This window comes from Lissotriton vulgaris, chromosome 1_2 (genome assembly GCF_964263255.1).
Source record: "Lissotriton vulgaris chromosome 1_2, aLisVul1.2, whole genome shotgun sequence".
Classification (NCBI taxonomy): Eukaryota; Metazoa; Chordata; class Amphibia; order Caudata; family Salamandridae; genus Lissotriton; species Lissotriton vulgaris.
This window is the reverse complement of record NC_141686.1, coordinates 320,381,441-320,400,967: the sequence shown is the minus strand read 5'-3', so window position 1 is coordinate 320,400,967 and position 19,527 is coordinate 320,381,441. Positions and strand designations below refer to the sequence as shown.

Here is a 19,527-nt window from a genome sequence, read left to right as displayed (position 1 = left end):
CCTGGCAGTGGGTTAGAAGAACTCGCGCCCCGGTCCCACCTAAGATCCAATGAAGGGGAGTTGCCCTGCTATCTCAGGCTGCCAGCCTTCGACTGAATTTAGGGTCTCATATAGGATATGCTAGGGGCTCTCCAAACTTGTGCAGAAACAATAAGATAGGAGTGTAGCCTCCATAATACCCTGGCTGCGAAAATAAAAAGAAAAGGAGGGACCCTTTGCTTGGAAAAGGTGGCCTTCATCTCGTCCCCCCTTTTACCTAGATTCACATACTGTAGGAAAATCTAATGGCAGAACTGGCCGGTACACAGCTTCTGAGCCAGACCCCAGGAAAATGGAGAAGAGACAAAAAGAGGTGAAGTCATGGAGTGAGTATCAGATTTCTGCATTTTAGTCGTACCACCTAACTTTTCAAAAACATCTAAAAACGTGGCTGTTCCAGACATGAGCGTGAACTGCACTTGACTGACTGCCTGTGCTGGGATGCCTAAGGGTAGACATACACTCTATTAAATGCTAATTAATAATAATAATAATAATACAGAACAAAAAATGGTACAAAATGTAGATTTGCAGAAAGCGGACGACCTGGTCTTCAATGTTGTAGTGATCTATGACAACCAGCCCTAAATTACAGGGTCTCGACCAACCACAGTTCTAACCTCCCCTCCTCGACTTCTCTATATTTCCACATGCATTCATTTTTTGGCTCTGTTGGGGAAAGCTGTTAACTTATTTTTGATATGACAGGTTGTACTATTCTGGCAGCCATCTTGAAAAGGTTTGGGCTGAAGTTGGATAATGGAAAATGATAGAATAAAGATAAAGGATCTATGCAGTAACATCATTATCTATCTACGGTAAACTTAAGACCCAACAAGTTGCAGGAAGATTAAAGCTTCTATGGCCATGTAAGATCCTTGTCCCTTTATTTTCTTTAGTAGGGGGTGCTAATGCATCCATGATGTCCCAAGATGCTCTTGTCCAGCAGCCATTTTGAAAAGCAAGCCAAGCAGGACGCTGCTGTAGCCACATGTCATCTCACCCATTCCGGCGGGGTTTCTCTGTCCTTGGCGTTGAGTTGTCAAAAGGAGGGGGATGAACAGTATTCAGAAGAACGGTCTCACAAAAGGGTTGCTGCAAGGGGGGTGGGTTTGGCCAGAGAAGGGGGGAGTTTGGGAAGAGAGAGAGTCACTGCTTCTTGGTCTTCACTAGCCCCATCTGCACCAGGCTCCGGTAGAGCTCCTGAATGTAGGTGTACACACATTTGGAGTCCGGCACACGCATGCGCACCATGTCGTCCACCTCCAAGAGCTGGGCGCAGTCCGCACGCTTCCTGGGTGGTCAGGTAACCCATGCCCAGCAGAGGAGAAAGAGAAAGACAGGCGTATCGGGGGTAAGGTGGGAGGTGAAGGTGAAAGGTTAGTTCTGTTGCCTGTAAAGATCTCTTCAGCACAAGGTTAAGTTGAGAAGAGGACAGTGTCTTATCTGTGATGGGGAAGAGAGGGGGTGGGAGAGAGGAAAGTGGGAAGGAAACCTGATGTGCTTGTGGAGTGAGTCGGGAGATGAAAGGAATGAAAAAGATGTGAAGTGTGAGCAGGATGAAGACGAGGAGATGGATATAGAGACAAAATGCTGGAATGAGGATGTGAGGATGACAGGATGGGAGAAAGAGAGTCGCAAGAGTGAGGGAAGAATGATGCATGTGTGACGGAGAGAAGAGAGCCACAAATGAGGGAGACTAAGAGCTAATGTGTGAACAGGATGAATGAGAAAGGAGGGAGGGAAAAGTTGGATTATTGCAGAAAAATTCCATATTCTTCACAGGATCTGTCCCACTCATCTCCATGCCAGCTGAGCCAGGTCACCCTTGCATACTGTTCTCTGAGCACGCACACGCTTACATCATCACTATGAGTGTCTTCCCTGAGCACTGCCCCTGTCCCAGGACAATTCCTCCCATTATCCTCCCCACCACCTAACACCAACCTCACCACAGAACTCACCTTTCCTGAGCAGACCAGACCTCCTGTACATTCCTCCTTCCCCATCACACACCAACACTCCCAGAACCTCCTCGCAACCGTTGAGCGTACAATAAAGCACATTTGCCCCACCCCAGGATAATTCGCAGCACACATGCACATATCTATGTTACTGTTCGTTGGCGAAGAATAAATAGTTTCTTACCTGGCAGTGTAGTTTTGCAGCTTGAAGATCTTTCTGGATTCACTATACTGTGCATAAACTTTGTAGCGGTTTGTTATTTTTGTGGCGGCTGGGTGGAAGATGAGCGTTGGTTATTGAATATATGTTGAAGCACCTTTTGTCCGACTTGTGCTTCCTTACTCATTTGTATATCCACACAGTAGTGCTTAGTGAACGTGTGCACTGAAGCCCATGTTGCCGCCAGGCATATGTCCTGAATGGGGGTGTTAGCCAGGAAGGCTATTGTTGCTCCCTTTTTCTTCGTAGAGTGGGCTTGTGCCCCCTCTGTTGGTTCTTGACCTGCTTGCTTGTGGCAGAATTGTATAGTTTGTGCGATCCATTGTGCGATGGTTCCCTTTGTTACTGGTCTACCCAGGAAGCTGCTTGCGAAGGACACAAAGAACTGCTTTGTCTTCCTGAGCTCCTTGGTCCTTTCTATGTAGTGCATTACTGCCCTTCTAGCATCCAGAGTGTGCAGCGCCCTCTCTGCGCTTGTGGATGGTTTCTGAAAGAAGCTTGGCATCTGTATTGTCTGGTTCATTTGAAACCTTGACTCCACCTTTGGCATAAAGTGTGGGTCCATTCTCATCACCACTCTCATTGTGTATTTGGATGTAAAGTTCTTGTAACGTTAGTGCTTGCAGTTTGTTTACCCTTCGTAGCGAGGAGATTGCCACTAGAAAGGCTGTCTTCATTGTGAGCATTTGTAGTGAGGCCTTATGGATGGGTTCAAAAGACACCTTCAGAAGTTCTGTTAGGACTAAATTAAGGTTCCATGCTGGTTGGTGGCAGTATCCTTTTTTTGGTGGTGCGATCCTTTTAGCCCCTTCCAGGAATCTTTTTACTACTATTGATGTAAAGAAGCTCTTTCCTGTCTCTCCTCTTGTGTAGGCTGCTATCGCTGCCAGGGGTACCCTCAGCGAGGTAGAACTTAAGTTTGATTTTAGCAGGTGTGTTAACTATTTTAGCACTATTGATTCCTTTGTCATCTTCTTGTGTAGCTTTTTCTTTATACACTATTGTGTGAATCTTTTCCATTTTTCCACATATTACCTCTGTGTGGTCGGTCTCCTTGCCTCTCGTAGCACCCGCAGTGTGCTCTCTGGCAGTTTCAGGTGGGCGAACTCTGTCTTCAGGAGCCATGCCGCTAGGCAGAGGCTCTCTGGCTCTGGGTGGAGTACCTCTCAGTTTTGCATGGAGTGTAAGTCCTTTCTTTTCCTGAACTAGTGAGGTGGTCCCTGCGCCATCTCCACTATGTGAGAACCATGACTGCCTGGCCCAATGTGGTGCCACCAGAATCAGCGTATAGCTTTTGTGTTTCCTGTGCATTGAGCTCCCACTTGGGGATGCCGATGTCTGTCTGCTGAACCAGTCTGCCGGCACGTTGTCCTTCCTTGGTAGGTGAATAGCTAGGAGGTCTATTTTGAGTGGGATGGCCCATCTCCATGTGTCCTGCGCTAGTTTGGATAGTGCAACTGATTGTGTTCCTCCCTGTTTGTTGATGTAGAACATCGTTGTGGTGTTGTTGGTTTTTATCAATACTCTTTGCCCGTACAGTTGTTTCTGGAAGGCTTTTAGGGCGAGGAACATGGTCTTTAGTTCCAGGTAGTTGAAGTGCTTGATTGCATCTGTGGGAGTCCACAGTGCCAGCACCTTGAGTTGGTTCATGTGTGCTCCCCATCCCTTCTGGGATGCGTCTGTGGTGATGGTCACTGTTGGGTTTCGTGGTGTTAAAGGCTTCCCCTTTGTTATGTTCTCCTTGTTCCACCACGCTATCTCCTCCTGCACTGCGTGCGTTACAACCACTAGATCTTCCCAACTTCCTGTAGCTTGTGATCATTGTTGTTGCAGCCATTTCTGGAATGGTCTCATGTGGAGCCGTATGTTGGGGACCTGGTGTATGCAGGACGCCATCATCCCCATGATCTTGCTCGCTGTCCTCACTGTCAGAGCTCGTCCCTTCTGGTACTGACGTGTCTCCTTCAGCAGGGCCAGTGTTCTCTTGTTGCTGGGGAACACTTTGCTCTGTATGATGTCGATCTGTGCGCCTAAGAAGATCTTCACTTGTTCCATTGAGTTTTTCCCCCAGTGTATTGAGAATCCCAGTTCTGTTAGCGTTTCTGTGACCTGCTGTGCATGTTCTTTGCATTGTTTGTATGAACTTGCTTTTATTAGCCAGTCGTCGAGGTAGGGGTATACATGGATCCCTTCCCTCCGTAGGTGCACAGACCCTTGGTGCGGATTTTAGTCCGAAGGCCAGGGCAGTGAAGTGGTAGTGTGCTTTGTCGATGGCGAACCTCAGTAGATGTTTGTGCTGCCTGTTTATGAGAATGTTTAGGTAGGAGTCTATTAGGTCTATGGTGCACATAAAGTCTCCGTCCCTTATCTGAGGAATGACTTCTGGTAGCGATGTCATTTTGAATCTTTGTGTCTTTACGTATTGGTTTAGGAACCTGAGGTCCAGGATGGGTCTTAAGGTTTCGTCCACCTTTGGTAGGAGGAAGTAGTTTGAGTACACCCCTTTGTTTCTTTCTTTGAATGGTACTGTTTCTATGGCTTCTTTGCGGAGGAGTTCTTCAATCAATCAATCAATCAATGCATTTGTATAGCGCGCTACTCACCCGGAGGGTCTCAAGGCGCTTGGGGAGGGGGGGGTCCGCTACTGCTCGAACAGCCTGGTCTTGAGTTGCTTCCTGAAGGCGAGGTGGTCTTGGGTCAGGCGGAGGTGGGCGGCCAGCTCCTTGTTGACGGTCTTCTCGATGACTTTGGCAGGAAACGGGAGGAGCGAGATGGGGCGGTAGTTTTTGAGGTCGGTGGGGTCCACTGAAGGTTTCTTCAGGAGGGCGCTGAGTTCGGCATGCTTCCAGCTCTACGGGAAGGTTGCAGTGCTGAACGAGGCGTTGATGATGTCCCGTAGATGGGGAGCGATGACGGAGTCGGCCTTGTTGAAGACGTGGTGGGGGCAGGGGTCGGATGGAGATCCGGAGTGAATGGAGTTCATCGTGCCTATGGTTTCTTCGGTGTTGATCGGAGTCCAGGCGTGGAGGGTGGTGGTGGGGGTCGCTGGTGTGATCGTGGAATGCGTTGGCTGTGTGCTGAAGCTGTTGTGTATGTCTGCGATCTTGTTGTGGAAGTACGAGGCGAGGGAGTTGAAGAGATCTTGCGATGGGGTGATGTCGTTGTTTCCGGCGCTGGGGTTGGAGAGCTCTTTGACGATGTTGAAGAGTTCCTTGCTGTTGTGGGCGCTGTTGTCCAGTCGTTCCTTGAATGTTGTTTTCTTGGTGGTGTGGATCAGTTGGTGGTGTTTTCGAGTGGCGAGCTTGAGGGTGGTCATGTTGTCTGGTGTCGGGTCTCTGCGCCAGGCTCTCTCGAGGGCTCGGCAGTTCTTCTTGGATCTCTTGAGTTCGTCGGTGAACCATGGTGCTTTCTTACTGCCGGGTCTGTTGGGCCGGGTCCTCAGTGGGGCGTGGTCATCTGCGCAGTTGCTGATCCACATCGTGAGGTTGTTGGCGTCATGACTTGGGTTTGCTGAGCTGGCGGGAGGGTCCTGGCTCAGGGATGCGGCGAGCTGGTCGGCGGTGATCTTGTTCCAGCATCTGCGTGCAACCTGTTGCTGCTGGTGGTGGATCGTGTTCTTTCTGAAGCTGAAGTGGACACCGCTGTGGTCCGTCCAGTGCAGTCCGGTTGCGTGGCTGAAGGAGATGTCCTTGCTGGAGGTGAAGACGGGGTCAAGCGTGTGGCCGGCGTAGTGGGTGGGGGTGGCCACCAGCTGCTTGAGTCCGAGGTTGGCGAAGTTGTCTAGCAGGGTGGTGGTGTTGCGGTCGTTGTTGTTCTCCAGGTGGATGTTGAGGTCCCCGAGGAGGATGTAGTCAGCGGAGGGGATGGCGTGCGGGCTGATGAAGTCGGCGATGTCCTCGCTGAATTGTGTGCGTGGTCCCGGGGGTCTGTAGATGAGGGTGCCTCTAAGGGTGGTCTTGGGGTCGGTGTGGATCTGGAAGTGCAGGTGTTCGGCAGCTGTGAGGGTGTTGTCAGAGCTGGTCGTGATGCGGATGGTGTTCCTGTGGATGATGGCGATGCCTCCTCGGGTCTGATTGACACTGTCCCTCCGGGTGATCTTGTATCCGTCCGGTATGGCGATGGCGATGTCGGGCGCTGAGGAGGCGTTCATCCAGGTTTCCGTGAGGAAGGCGACGTCTGGTGATGTTGTGTCGAGCAGGTTCCAGAGCTCCACGGCGTGTCTGTGGACGGAGCGGGTGTTGAGCAGGATGCACTTCAGGTGGTTGCTGCTGGTTCTCGGCTCGGCGGGTGTGAGTGCAGTGCAGGTCAGGATGCAGGAGAACTTGCAGGAGTGGCAGCTGATGGGTCCGTGAGTGCGTCTCAGGGTGGCTCGGTAGCAGCCGGGGGTTCGGCCGGTGTTCACTGCGTTGAGGGTGGCGGCGTCGTAGGTCTGCCGGGTGGGCTGGCATCTTCGGGGGCCAGGGGTTCTGGCACTGGGCGCGGGCCAGGCGCGGACGGGCGCAGACGGGCTTACCTTTGGCGCGCCTTCGGCGCACAATCGGCGCGCCCGCTGTGCGTCAACACTGCGCGTTTGACACTCTGCCATATGTGGAGAGTGGGGGGGACGGAGCGAGGGAGGAGCAGCTGGGAGGCGGGAATGGGAAGGGCGACAGAGGGAAGGGGCGGGGCCGCAGGGGGGCAGCGGCGGGGAGCGGGGAGGTGGCGGGAAACACGGCAGGGGCTGGGCACAACAAAGGGCAACAGGGGACAAAACAGCGAACTAAAGCAGAACAAAATTAACACAGGGTAGAAATACAATGACAAAAATACAAAGACAAAACCGCAAACTAAAGCGGAGCAAAATTAACACAGGGAAAAAAGTACAATACAAGGCAGCGCAAACAGGGCAGAAACAGCAGCAGAGGTCGGGGACCAGGAGCACAGCTGCGGGCAGCAGCGGCACTCGGTGGGAACCAGGGGCACAGGTACGGGCAGCGGCGGCACTCGGCGGGAACGGGGGCAGCCTGGACTCACACACAGAGGAGTGAGCGCGGTGCGTGGGGTGACCTCTATGAGTAGCGCTAGTTCTTTTGCTGAGCGCGCCTTTCCTTTTGGTTTCCTGTTTGGTGGTTTCTTCACCAGTTATATGCAGTATCCGAACTGTATGATCTTCAGTATCCATTTGTCTGTAGTTATTTTCTTCCATGTCTGGAAGAAGTGTTTTAGTCTGCCTCCTACTGGTGTTATATGTTCGTTGATCTTTAGTCCATGTAACCCTTTTTTGTTGCCTTTGTTGTGCCCCTCCCATAGAGGTGCCATGTGGGTGGGCACGCTTGGTGGTGTGGAGTCACTTTGAGGTGGGTTGCTGGCCCCCTCTTCTTGTTTGCCCTCGTCCGTTCGCCTGACGCCCTCCCGCGAAAGGACGGGCCAGAGGCTGGTATTGCCAGGTTTGTTTTTGCTGGCCCTGCTGTGCTTGGTTGTTGCCCTGGCAGGTCAGCTAGAATGTCAGATGTGACGTTCCCAGCTGGTATCCCCCTCTTCCGTTTGGTCTTTGTGTCGAGGTACCTCTTCTCATCCCTCTGAATTGCAAGGCTCCCATGGATCTTGCAGTTTCATTTTCCTTTTTCAGTTGGGTGAGTTTCTCATCCACTGATGCTCCAAACAGGGTTTCTCCATTGAAGGGGGTGTTAAGAATGTTATTCTGTACTTCTGCCTTGAATCTTGAGATCCTGAGCCAGGCATGCCTTCTTTCTGTAACCCCGATCATCATGAGCCTGCAGGATGTGTCTGCTGCATCCAAGGCTAATTTCAGGCATGAGTTTGCCATATTCTTGCCTTCCTCCACCAGGTGTGCTGCTCTTTGTTGTTATTGCTCAGGGAGGTGTATGAGCAGCTGTCCGACCTCATCCCAATGCTGGTACGTGTGTCTGTTGAGTAGGGCATTAGAGTTGGCAATGCGTGCATTTCTCTCTATCTTCCTTCAGGTGAGGTCTATCCTCTTACTTTCTTTGTGTGGTGGCGGGCCTGAGTTTGTGGGAACGCTGGCCCTTTTCCTGGCTGTTGCTGCAAAATGGAGTCAGCCGTGACGGATCACTGGATGTAGGTAGGATCTTTAGAGGAGTGTTTGTATTTCTTCTCTGTCCTAGTTGTGACAGACCTGCAGCTTGCTGGTTCTTTGAATGCCTCCCTCCCTTGGTCCAGGACACTTGGTAGCAGGGGCAGGAATTGACTCCTTGTTTGAGTGGGGAGCAGGGTCTCTAAGAGGAAGCATGCTTTTGTTTTTTCTTCCTCCAGTTTCACTCCATAAGCTGTTGCTGCGTTCCTGATGACCATGTTGTAGATCCCAATGTCATCTGGCGGCAAAGGCCTCGAAAGATACGTCTCCATGGCCTCTTCTGGGCTTTCGGCGTCGAGGTCCTGCCAATCCAGGTCCTGCGCCACCGAGGATGCCAAGTCCAAACTCGTGCGCTGGTCTTTCTCGCCTTCCTTGTCCTAGTATAGGCCCTCTTCCTCTTGGTGTTCTTAAGGCTCGGGAGTTTTCTGCGGCTCTTCAGTGTAGAACTCCTCTTCGTCCTCGACTTCGACGATCGTCGGCTTCGACGGGATGGTGAACCTTTTCATCCGTTCGTCGAATTCTCTCTTCCTTTGCAGGATGTTATCCATTTCAGCCTCGAGCCTTCTTTTTTTCCTTTCCATCTTGGCCGCCTGTTCGGCATCGAGTGTTTCGGACGATCTCTTCAATGTAGACTTCGACGATGAAGTAGCTTTCGGGTCCTTTTCCTTCGGCATCGAGCGCTCCTTTTCGGGGAGGTACTTCGACGACCTAGGTTTTTCCTGTGTTTTCGCCATCTGGGAGTTCTTTTTGAAGGATCCACTGGGCTGTTTGTCCCTGGATGCAGCTCCGGCCGTTGAAATTTTCGGCGCCAGTGGTCCTTTCATGGACTTAAACTCTGTTTTTCGAGAGTCTGACTCAGGCTTTCAAGAGTCTGTCGGGATTTTCGGGGTCGACTTCTCTCCTACCTCTTTTGTAGTTTTCTTATCGTTCTCTACGACCATGTAGTCAGCTGGTCCCTCGGTGATGTTGTCCTCTTCGTCACTGGAGAGGCCCAAGTCCAGAAGCGACGGAGGTTGGCCTTTGTCCTGCATGCTGTAGTTGGCTCTCCTCTGCCTCTCTCTAACCCTGAGAGTTTTCGGGTGAAGACGGAAGGGTGTTGCAATCCTTGCTTTCGTGGTCGACCAACAGGCAGAGGTTGCAAACCGGGTGCTGGTCCTTCTGCGCGTATTTGTGGTGGCAATTGCGGCAGACTTTGGAGTCTTGTCCATTCCTGAGCTCAGGGGGCCCCCTGTGTTCGCATTCCCAGTTGAACGTCGAAGTCTTCGATGTTCTCCTCCTTCTTCATCGTCCGGCTCAGTGGTCTTGTTCCTGGATGTATTCTCCAATCTTTTTCGGTAGATTTTAGTCTTTTCCTTCTTCTTTTCTCCAAAAACTCTGGAACCTCTCGGTGACGATCCAGAACCAACGACGGAAAAAAGAATCTGAAGATGGCACCCAAAGGTGGGAGCTTCCGCAGGAAGCGTGCCGACGCCACAGGCGGTACACCAAAAGGTGTGACGTCCATGCCCACCTGGGCTATGAAAAAAAAAAAAAAGAGAAGACTACGATTCCGGACCTAACCACTAGACTGCCGAATAATGCACAGCATAGTGAATCCAGAAAGATTCACGCTGCAAAACTACCCTGGTCCGCGTGCTCCCGGCCCAAGTCCCCGTGCTTCAGCACACATCCACAGTCTGAGGGCATTCCTTTCAGCAGAGCATGAACACACTCCACCCGCTCGCCTCCCCTACCTTCATATCTCAGGATACTTCATTTCAACACCCCCACTACAAAGATCCCTGCCTTTTCCACAGCACATGCATCCAGACTCCCAGGATACACCTCTTCGCCACTATGTACATTCATCTCCCAGGATACACCTCCTCAAAACTATGTAGACCCCCTCCCAGGATACACCTCCTCACCACTATGTACACCCATCTCCCAGGATAGACCCCCTCGCCATTATGTACACCCATCTCCCAGGATAGACCCCCTCGCCACTATGTACCCCTCCCCCTTTCCCATGATACTCACTCTGCAGTGGTGAAGGCTATCTCAAAGTTGTGCCTGCGGTTTTTGGGGTCCAGCGTGGTGTAGTCAAATTCCTCTGGGAAGAATTTATGCACCAGAGCGCAGAAAGCCATCCCGCTGCTCCAGCTAGACGAGAAGTTCTGGATGTCGACATGCTGCAGGAGAAGGGACAAGGGATGAGGATGGAGAAAAGATGAGTGTGACAATCATGGAAGGGAAGCAAGAAAGGAAGAAGTGAACACGTATAAACAAAACTCACAGTTCTTGACCCTGTCCCCTTAAGCACTGCAAACCCTTGTACTACTGTGCCTGACTTGGTTCTCAACATTTAAAATGCATTCCTGGCTGTTGGAGGGATGTTTCCCAATTCGAGATGGCTGCTTAAGTTGTTACTCCAAATAATTACAAGGTAGGAAGTTCCAACCCTCATATGCCTCAGGCTGCCACCTGGCAGTATTTTTACCAGCATAACAAGTATTTTATAGCTGGCCGGTGCAAACATAAGGAAAATGAGGAAAGCAACCCTAAGCCGGACTTTTCCCCCTGATCAGTATATCAAGTTCCACTTGAGTAACAAGAGGGATAGATGTCTAGGACGCGCCCAACTCTGGAGTAAAGAATACAGACAGGCCCCTAGGACGAGCCCAGCTCTGGAGTTAGGAAGAGGAACAGACGTCTAGGAAGTGCCCAACTCTGGATCAGAGGGACAGACTTCTGGGACGCGCCCAGCTCTGGAATAAGAAAGAGGGACAGAGTCTACGATATGCCCAACTCTGTTGTAAGGAAAAGGATCGGGACCCTAGGATGCACCCAACTCAGGAGTAAGGAAGGGGAACAGGCCAGCAGGATATGCCCAACTGTGGAGTAAGGAAAAGGGACAGAGGTCTAGGACACACCCAGCTCTGGAGTAAGGAAGAGAGGCAGACATCTAGGACGCACCCTGCTCTGGACTTAGGAAGAGAGACAGGCACCTAGGATATGCCCAACTCTGGAGTAAGGAAGAGGAGCAGACTTCTAGGACGAGCCCAGCTCTGAAGTTAGGAAGAGGGATAGGTCCTTTGGATATGCCCATCTCTGGAGTAAGGAAGAGGGTCAGGACCCTCTGACACACACCCAGTTCTGGAGTAAGGAGGAGGGATGTGCCCAGCAGCGGGTCAGCTGTGCTCTTCTCTAAAGGAGAAGACAGACTACAAGGGTGAGCCCAGGCCTGATGCCAGGGGTCTGGGAGAGCTCACAAATGTCATCTTAGAGCAGGTGTATGGGAGAGGGGTCGACCCCTGGGAACCCAAGCTCTTGTTTTAGAGGAAGAGGAAGAGCCCCCACTGTGAGCTCAGATCTGGCCTTAGGAGGAAAGGGGAGGCTCAAGGCTGAGTCCCTGTGTGCTTTAGTATGATGCTTTAGTATGAGCCTGGGGAGATGCGAAGCATTACTCCTGCTAGTCTCATTTTGTTGTAAAGTGAGAAGTTCAGATTCACAAGCAAACCCGCATCTGGCCTTGGGGGACGGGGGCTAACTCCAGCCTGGCTCCAGCCCAAGGGACTGGTCCCCAGGCTCAGCTGAACTCTGGCCTCAGTGTGCACAGACAGGATCTCAGAAAGCCAAACTTCAGTCATAAGACAGAGAGGTTCATGCAACAGTGGTGCCTGACAGAGCCTCTGATCACTTGTTCTCCGCTCCCTTTTCCTCCCTCCCATCTCTTATTCACTCGCTCTGCTCCTCTTGTCTCCCTCCCATCTTCTCGTCAGTGTCCCTCACTCAAATGCACACTGGTTCAGCACCCAACATCCTGTGAATCTACACATTTTTACATCAAGCAAGAGTTCAGCAAATACACTTTAAATGTTGTGACACAAATCAGACATATTAGATTTTTAATCCTTTATTCTTTTAACTTCTTCTTCATAATCAGTTTAAGAACTGTAGCCAACGCGTTTCGTCCTCTCGGGCTTTTTCAGGGCTCTCAATAAAATTCTTCTTAGTTTGGCTAGACGGTATAACTGTGTTAGTTCCTCTGTCTAAAGTTGTATATTTCATCGATATTTTTAATCCTCTTAACATGAGGTGCGTCCACATGGATCTTTGTTACAAAGCCGTACTTTAGGAAAATGTGAAGGATGCCGTCATCTACAATATCCACTCCAATTAGTGGCGTCCTATAGTTCAAGGACAGAATCCCAGTTTCTCGACGCACCCGGTTCCACAATGTAACGTATGGCAAAAACCCTCACCCATAGTGCTTATCTTTTATTTACTTTCTCCTTCCCATTTTATGATCCCTCCGTCTATTCCCTCTTCCTTTGTCCCATCTTTTGCTCACTAGTCACTTGCCCTCTCTTTCCTACCTCCTAACCTTGGATTTCTATCCCGCATCTTGATCCCTCTGTCTCCCATTTCCTTAGTGCTTTCTCAACCCCTCTATCCTGCTTCTCGTCTCTTGATCCTTCTCTTTATCGCTCTCCCATATCTTAATTCTCCTCCCCCCCCACTCTCCTTTCCTTTCCTTTCCTCTCATTTCCTCTCCTCTCCTCTCCTCTCCTCTCCTCTCCTCTCCTCTCCTCTCCTCTCCTCTCCTCTCCTCTCCTCTCCTCTCCTCTCATTTCCTCTCCTCTTCTCTCCTCTCCTCTCCTCTCCTTTCCTCTCTCCTCTTTCCCCTCTCTTCTCCCCTCTCTCCTCTCCTCTCCTCTCCTGCCGCTCTCCTCTTCTCTTTCCTCCCCTCATATCCTCTCTCCTCCCTTGTCCTCCCCCCTCCCCTCCACCTCCCTCCCCTTCTCTTACCTCATAGTCTCTCGTCTTGGCCTTGCACCACTCCAGCAGCATGTTCTTCACGCTGGAGGCTCCGAAGCTGGTGGCTCTCTGCACCTTGAGACCAGGAGCGGGTCCCGCTGCGGGGCTGTGAGTATCAAGAAGACCCTTGTGAGACCCAAATGAGAGTTCACTCACTCTCGCATTCCCCTCATAGACACAAGTGTTGGATCCCTCCGCTGGGCAGTGGTCTCGCGCCTTGCTGTGAGGGACGAGAGTCCCTTCCCTTGAGGTGGTCAGCGATGGGCCACACATCAGGCGCCACCCTGGGCGCTTTCTTCTAAATGTCGAAGCTAAGCAATGTCGGAACCACGCATGCATGTAACACACCTGCCTTAACAATGCACTCCGAACCACGGATCCCGTTACCTCGAAAGTTGTTACAACGACGTGCCTTAGGCAAAGCGCTGGTCTTTGGAATAGTATAATTTACTATTCCAAATCCAATCTGCCCAACAGTAGGGAAAGTGTTAGACTTAAAGTCCAACGTCAGTCCAATAACACTTTCCCTAAGGCAAGTCTTAATAGCGACTTCTGTAGTAAAGGAATGCGTTGTGAAGACACATTTGTGGTTCGGACTGCGTTGTAAAGGCACAGCGTGTCTCCGGATGGATGCTCCCTTGTGTTTATCAGCGGCCTCCACAGTGTGATGCTCCCATTGGGAGGATCCCTGGGGCATTTAGCCAAGGGAACATGTGGGTTGAAATAACACTGCTACAGGACCACTTTGAAATCCCAATTCTATGTGGGGGCTACTTCATTCATTAAATGAACCCCCCTTGCTTATGACCAGATGTTTAGAACTTGGCCCCATCAGCTCACCAGGCCTCCTTTTTTAGGTGACAGCTGGTAGCCACAGATGTTGCCCCTTGTTAGGGTGCGTGCCTCCTTGTCTGCTGAGAGCTAGCCTAGGAAGGGTATACTCAGATGTGAGTCCCTTGCTCATTGCACCATCAGGATTCAAGCAAGCCGGGCCGACGACGGCTGAAATGCCAGAAACCGGTCCCCGGAAGCTTGTTTCCTTCCCAGTGTAAGAATTGGCTTGGTAGTTTGGTCTGCCCTGTTCCCTTCATGCACTGGGACAGGAACAGACTAATTTGCATATAGCCAGGTTCTGAGCTGGGATGGTGCAGTGAGCTAAAAAACGGTGTTGGATCTAGCCCTGATCTCTTGACTGGGTGAGAGTATTCTGCTTAATTCAGAGACTCTGTCCATCACCACCCCTTGTTGTTAAATAGAGAGCTAGCCTAGGGCAGGCCTAGTCCCTGGGCATGTCCCCAGAGCACTGTCCCCTACCAGCAGTGTCCTGGGACCTGGGGTTCAAGAGTCTGCCTGCTGGAAGCCATGCGCAGAGAAGCAAGTCCCCATAGCCTGTCTGACCAGCAGGTTGGTCAAGAATATCTGTTGCCAGCTCCTTGAAGTCTTGTGCATGTTTGCACACGGCGCTGGCCAGGAAAAGTTCAGCTCTACTACATCAGTCTCCCAGTTCTCTCTCTCACCCTTCCCCTCTGTCTCCCACTCTCCCTCCAGTCCCTCTCGCCCTCCACCTCTGGCCATGCCTCCATCTCTCACCCCACGTTCCCTCAGCCCTCCCTGGGATACTCACACCCACTTTCCCTGGTACCTTCTCACTCCCTGACACATTCACCCTCACACTCCTGGCAGGCACCCCCACACTCCCTGGACTACACCCTCTACACTCTGGCACTCACCACACACTCCCTGGCATGTACCCCCTCACTCCTGACACTCACCCCCATACTCCCTGGAATATACCCCACACTCCTGACACTCACACCCACACTCCCTGGAATACACCCCACACTCCTGAGACTCACCCCCACACTCCCTGGAGAACACCCCCACACTCCTGACACACACCCCATACTCCCTGGAATACACCCACACACTCCTGACAGTCACCCCCACACTCCCTGGAATACACCCCCACACTCCTGAGACTCACCCCCTCACTCCCTGGAAAACACCCCCACACTCCTGACACACACCCCATACTCCCTGGAATACACCCACACACTCCTGACAGTCTCCCCCACACTCCCTGGCATACACCCCCACACTCCTGACACTCACCCCCACACTCCTGACACTCACCCCACACTCCCTGGAATACACCCCACACTCCTGACACTCACCCCACACTCCCTGGAATACACCCACACACTCCTGACAGTCTCCCCCACACTCTCTAACATACACCCCCACACTCCTGACACTCACCCCCACACTCCCTGGAATACACCCCACACTCCTGACACTCACCCCCACACTCCCTGGAATACACCCACACACTCCTGACAGTCTCCCCCACACTCCCTGGCATACACCCCCACACTCCTGACACTCACCCCCACACTCCCTGGAACACCCCCCACACTCCTGACACTCACCTCCACACTCCCTGGAATACACCCACACACTCCTGACAGTCTCCCCCACACTCCCTGGCATACACCCCCACACTCCTGACACTCACCCCCACACTCCCTGGAATACACCCCACACTCTAGACACTCACCCCCACACTCCCTGGAATACATCCACACACTCCTGACAGTCTCCCCCACACTCCCTGGCATACACCCCCACACTCCTGACACTCACCCCCACACTCCCTGGAATACACCCCACACTCCTGATACTCACCCCACACTCCCTGTAATACACCCACGCACTCCTGACAGTCTCCCCCACACTCTCTGGCATACACCCCACACTCCTGACACTCACCCCCACACTCCCTGGAATACACCCCACACTCCTGACACTCACCCCACACTCCCTGGAATACACCCACACACTCCTGACAGTCTCCCCCACACTCCCTGGCGTACACCCCCACACTCCTGACACTCACCCCCACACTCCCTGGAACACCCCCCCACACTCCTGACACTCACCTCCACACTCCCTGGCATACACCCCTCACTCCTGACAGTCTCCCCCACACTCCCTGGCATACACCCCCTGACTCCTGACAGTCACCCCCACACTCCTGACAGTCACCCCCACACTCCTGACAGTCACCCCACACTCCTGACAGTCACCCCCACACTCCTGACAGTCACCCCCACACTCCAGACAGTCACCCCCACATTCCCTGCTCGCTCCTCACTCCTGGACATACCCCAACACTCCATGATTCACCCCACACTCCTGAGAGTCAGCCCCACACTCCCTGGAATACACCTCCCACATTCCCACAGCCCCACTCACTTCCTGACATACTCACCCCCCAAACTTCTCCATGATGGCCTTTCGGGACTGGCCCCCATAGGACTTTGGAATGGTGCGGGACCGGGCGACATCTCTCTTCTTCTCCACGGGCTTCTTCTTCTCAGGGGCGGGGGGCTTGTCTGTCTCCCCGGGGCCTGCCCTAAGGACAAGGAAGGCAAATGGCTCAATGAGAGTATATGGTTCTTCGTACCTATGTACTACAACACACCGAGGCCGAGTAGGGTGTAGACGTGTGCTGCTCTGCGGCTGTGGAGTTCAGTGGTGCTTTGATGCTGTTTATGGTTTTGGGAAGTGCTTTAGCATTGTTTTTGGTACTTGGAGGTGCTCTGCATGTCAGCAAGTGCTTTATTGCTCCTTGGGCCTAATGTGTGTCCTTCCACTATAAAGACTGCCCTTTTTGGCTTGTGGAAAGGTTTATGCTCCATACAGCAGGACTGAGTTGGATACAGGCCTGGTCCCGTTATTTATAGGCCTAGTGCATTTTTTGTGTAAAGCATATATTAACCGCTAGGCCACGACGCGAATTCCGCCGTGCGCTGGGGGGTGAGCGCAGGGCTTCCACCCTTGTGACGGAACCACTCCGTCATGAGGCACGCGCAACGTGTGCTCATGACGGCGTGGTTCCGTCACGGCCCCGCTCACTCAATATTTCACCCGCAAAGGCAGGAAATCAGTGCTGCGTGGGAGGAGCAGCCAGCTCATGACGGAACCACACAGTTATGAGCACACAGCGCCCGTGGCTCATGGCGGCATGGTTCCGTCATGAGCAGGCAAGGGGTTAAAGATCATAGGCATGTAAGGGTGGATTGTTACTACTCTATACTAAGACTAAGCATGGGCGAATTTTGCGAATCTGGCGTTTGCGAATTTGCGTATTTGCGAACTCGCAATCCGCAAAATCCGCGAATTCTCGCGAATTTGCGGATTGTTTTGTTTTTATAGTGTTCGCAAGGGTTTCTGCCAGTTCACGAGGATTTTGTACCAGTTCGCGATTGCGAACTTACTTGTCGGCACGCAACGGTCACAACTATGTTGTTTCTACGTCTGGTTCATCATCACAGGTTCACAGCACCCTCTGTTTCAACACTGCCACCCTCTGTTTCAGCCATGCCACCCTCTGGTACATAAATGCCACCCTCTGGTTCATCATCATCACTGTAGATTATGGGGGGAAAAAGCAAGCACGCCTGCCCTGCTTCAACTGACATGAATTAATTTGGGGTTGATTTATTAATGTGTCACTGTTTTAAAATTCCAGTCTGGCACCTGCTTCCTTATCTGTAATTTGCTTTCTGTTGCAGTGCAATTTGTTTTTCCAGGACCTTTGTGGCCTACTTGTAGCTATTCTATGATCCGGCTGTGAGGGTCAGAGCAGGGTCATACAATTGTTGCAACTAGCAACTGAACTCTGGAGGGGCCCCAGTCAGGAAGCACTACAGGGAATGGTTACCAATGATGAATTTGAACTTTTGCACCTGCTGAGTGCTTTCAGTTTAGCAAAACTCGTTTTTCTGCAGAACAGCAAATGTAATGCCCCAAACAAATTTACTTGTGAAAGTTAATTTCTAATCCAAAAGTGATCCAAAGAAAGTCAAAAGGACTTAAATCCAAAAAAGGGCAGGCAAATGTCAACCTGAGGAGTTATTCTGATAAAAATCATCATTTTCAGAAGGTCTATGCTGCTTGCTAGTGGATTTCTTGCGCGGAATTGCAAATTTTGTAATTTCGTGAGTGCGAGATTGTTGCTGCCCGCCGCACCTACATGTTCGCAATTGCGAACTTACGCTGCACGCCGCAAAATTGTATCACCAAGCAAAAAAACTCCGCTGCGTGCGAATTTGCGGATTTTCGGTAAATTCGCGAGCGTTCGCGGATCACGAATTTACCGAAAATCCGCAAAATCCGCGAGCGAAACGGATTTTCCGCCCATGCTTAACTAAGACTACAGACAGGAATGTTGTCATATGCCATCTTGCAGATTAATTAGTAGGCAATGGATTTGGTGTTATTTACTCCAGGTTGCGAAGCGGGGATATAGTTTTGCACTGCGAGAATCCTTCTTAGGCCGTGTTAGGAGAGATAGGAGAGATAGTAGTTTGCTCTGCCAAATGTATTTTTATACCTTTCTAATTTATTGACTGTGTCTGCTTTGTGGAAAACCTGACGCAGATTACTGTCGGCCTGAGATGGCCACAAGCTTTCGGTCTGATTGGTGCACTGGGAAATGATATATCCGATGCCGCAGGTCTGATCTTCGTATTATAAAAGATTGTGACAAAGCAGTCAGTCTAGCTTATTATTCGAGTTAGTCAGTAAGCCTTTCCCAGTGAGTTGTTCTGATATTGTGTTACAAGCTGTGTTACGTGTATTCTGTTGCAGGTATTCTCACAGACAAGGGCTTTGGTTCTGGTTACCTCCTCTGAGAAGCGGTGGCTATAGCAGATTTATACAGTCAGAATCCTTGCTAGGCTCTCTTAGGAGAAATAGCATTTTGGATTGACAACTGTAATTTTGAATACTAGGGGCCCGATTCACAGAACTAACTTAAGACAAAATCCTAAACGTACTACTTTTGGTATTTACAGAAGTGAGGATCTTGTCTTAAGACAGACTTAAGACAGAATCCTAACTTAAGACAAAATCCTAAACGTACTACTTTTGGTATTCACAGAAGGCATGTAGTAGTCGTAAAGTTAGGATTTTGTCTTAAGTTTGATTAAGACAAACTTAAAACAGACCTAAGACAGACTTAAGACAAAATCCTAACTTAAGTCTGTGAAGTCTGTCTTAAGTCTGTCTTAAGTCTGTCTTAAGTCTGTCTTAAGTCTGTCTTAAGTTTGTCTTAAGTCAAACTTAAGACAAAATCCTAACTTTACTACTACTAAATGCCTTCTGTGAATACCAAAAGTAGTACGTTTAGGAGTTTGTCTTCAGTTAGTTCTGTGAATCAGCCCCATAGTGATAATATGAGTGTGTGCCTTATGGTTTCCTTGTTGGACAGCTTATGCTCAGTTCAGGAGGCCTCGTGTCGTTAAGGTGATAGCAAATGATGAGAGCGACAGGCCTTATTGGTTCACTTCGAAAAAATATTTCTGTTGTCATAGGTCTGAAATGTTTATTAAGAAAAGTTATCA

General features: G+C 50.9%; 1 protein-coding gene across 3 annotated transcripts in view; it reads right to left on the bottom strand.

The window, feature by feature from the left end:
• The window catches only part of SMTNL1 (smoothelin like 1), a 166,021-nt gene that overhangs the window by 15,531 nt on the left and 130,963 nt on the right, over positions 1-19,527 (bottom strand). Inside the window, exons 5-8 of one of the 3 annotated variants that reach the window (XR_015307574.1) lie at positions 16,389-16,532; positions 13,109-13,223; positions 10,337-10,488; positions 1,043-1,333 (exon numbers count right to left, since the gene is read on the bottom strand). Coding sequence is in view for 2 of the 3 variants with exons in the window: in XM_086953369.1 (XP_086809495.1) it covers positions 1,739-1,745; positions 10,337-10,488; positions 13,109-13,223; positions 16,389-16,532 (418 nt within the window). In the remaining variant the exon portion in view is untranslated. Of the gene's footprint in view, positions 1-1,042; positions 1,334-1,608; positions 1,746-10,336; positions 10,489-13,108; positions 13,224-16,388; positions 16,533-19,527 lie in introns of those variants that run through there. The other 2 variants (XM_086953369.1, XM_086953368.1) reach the window with 2 other exon arrangements.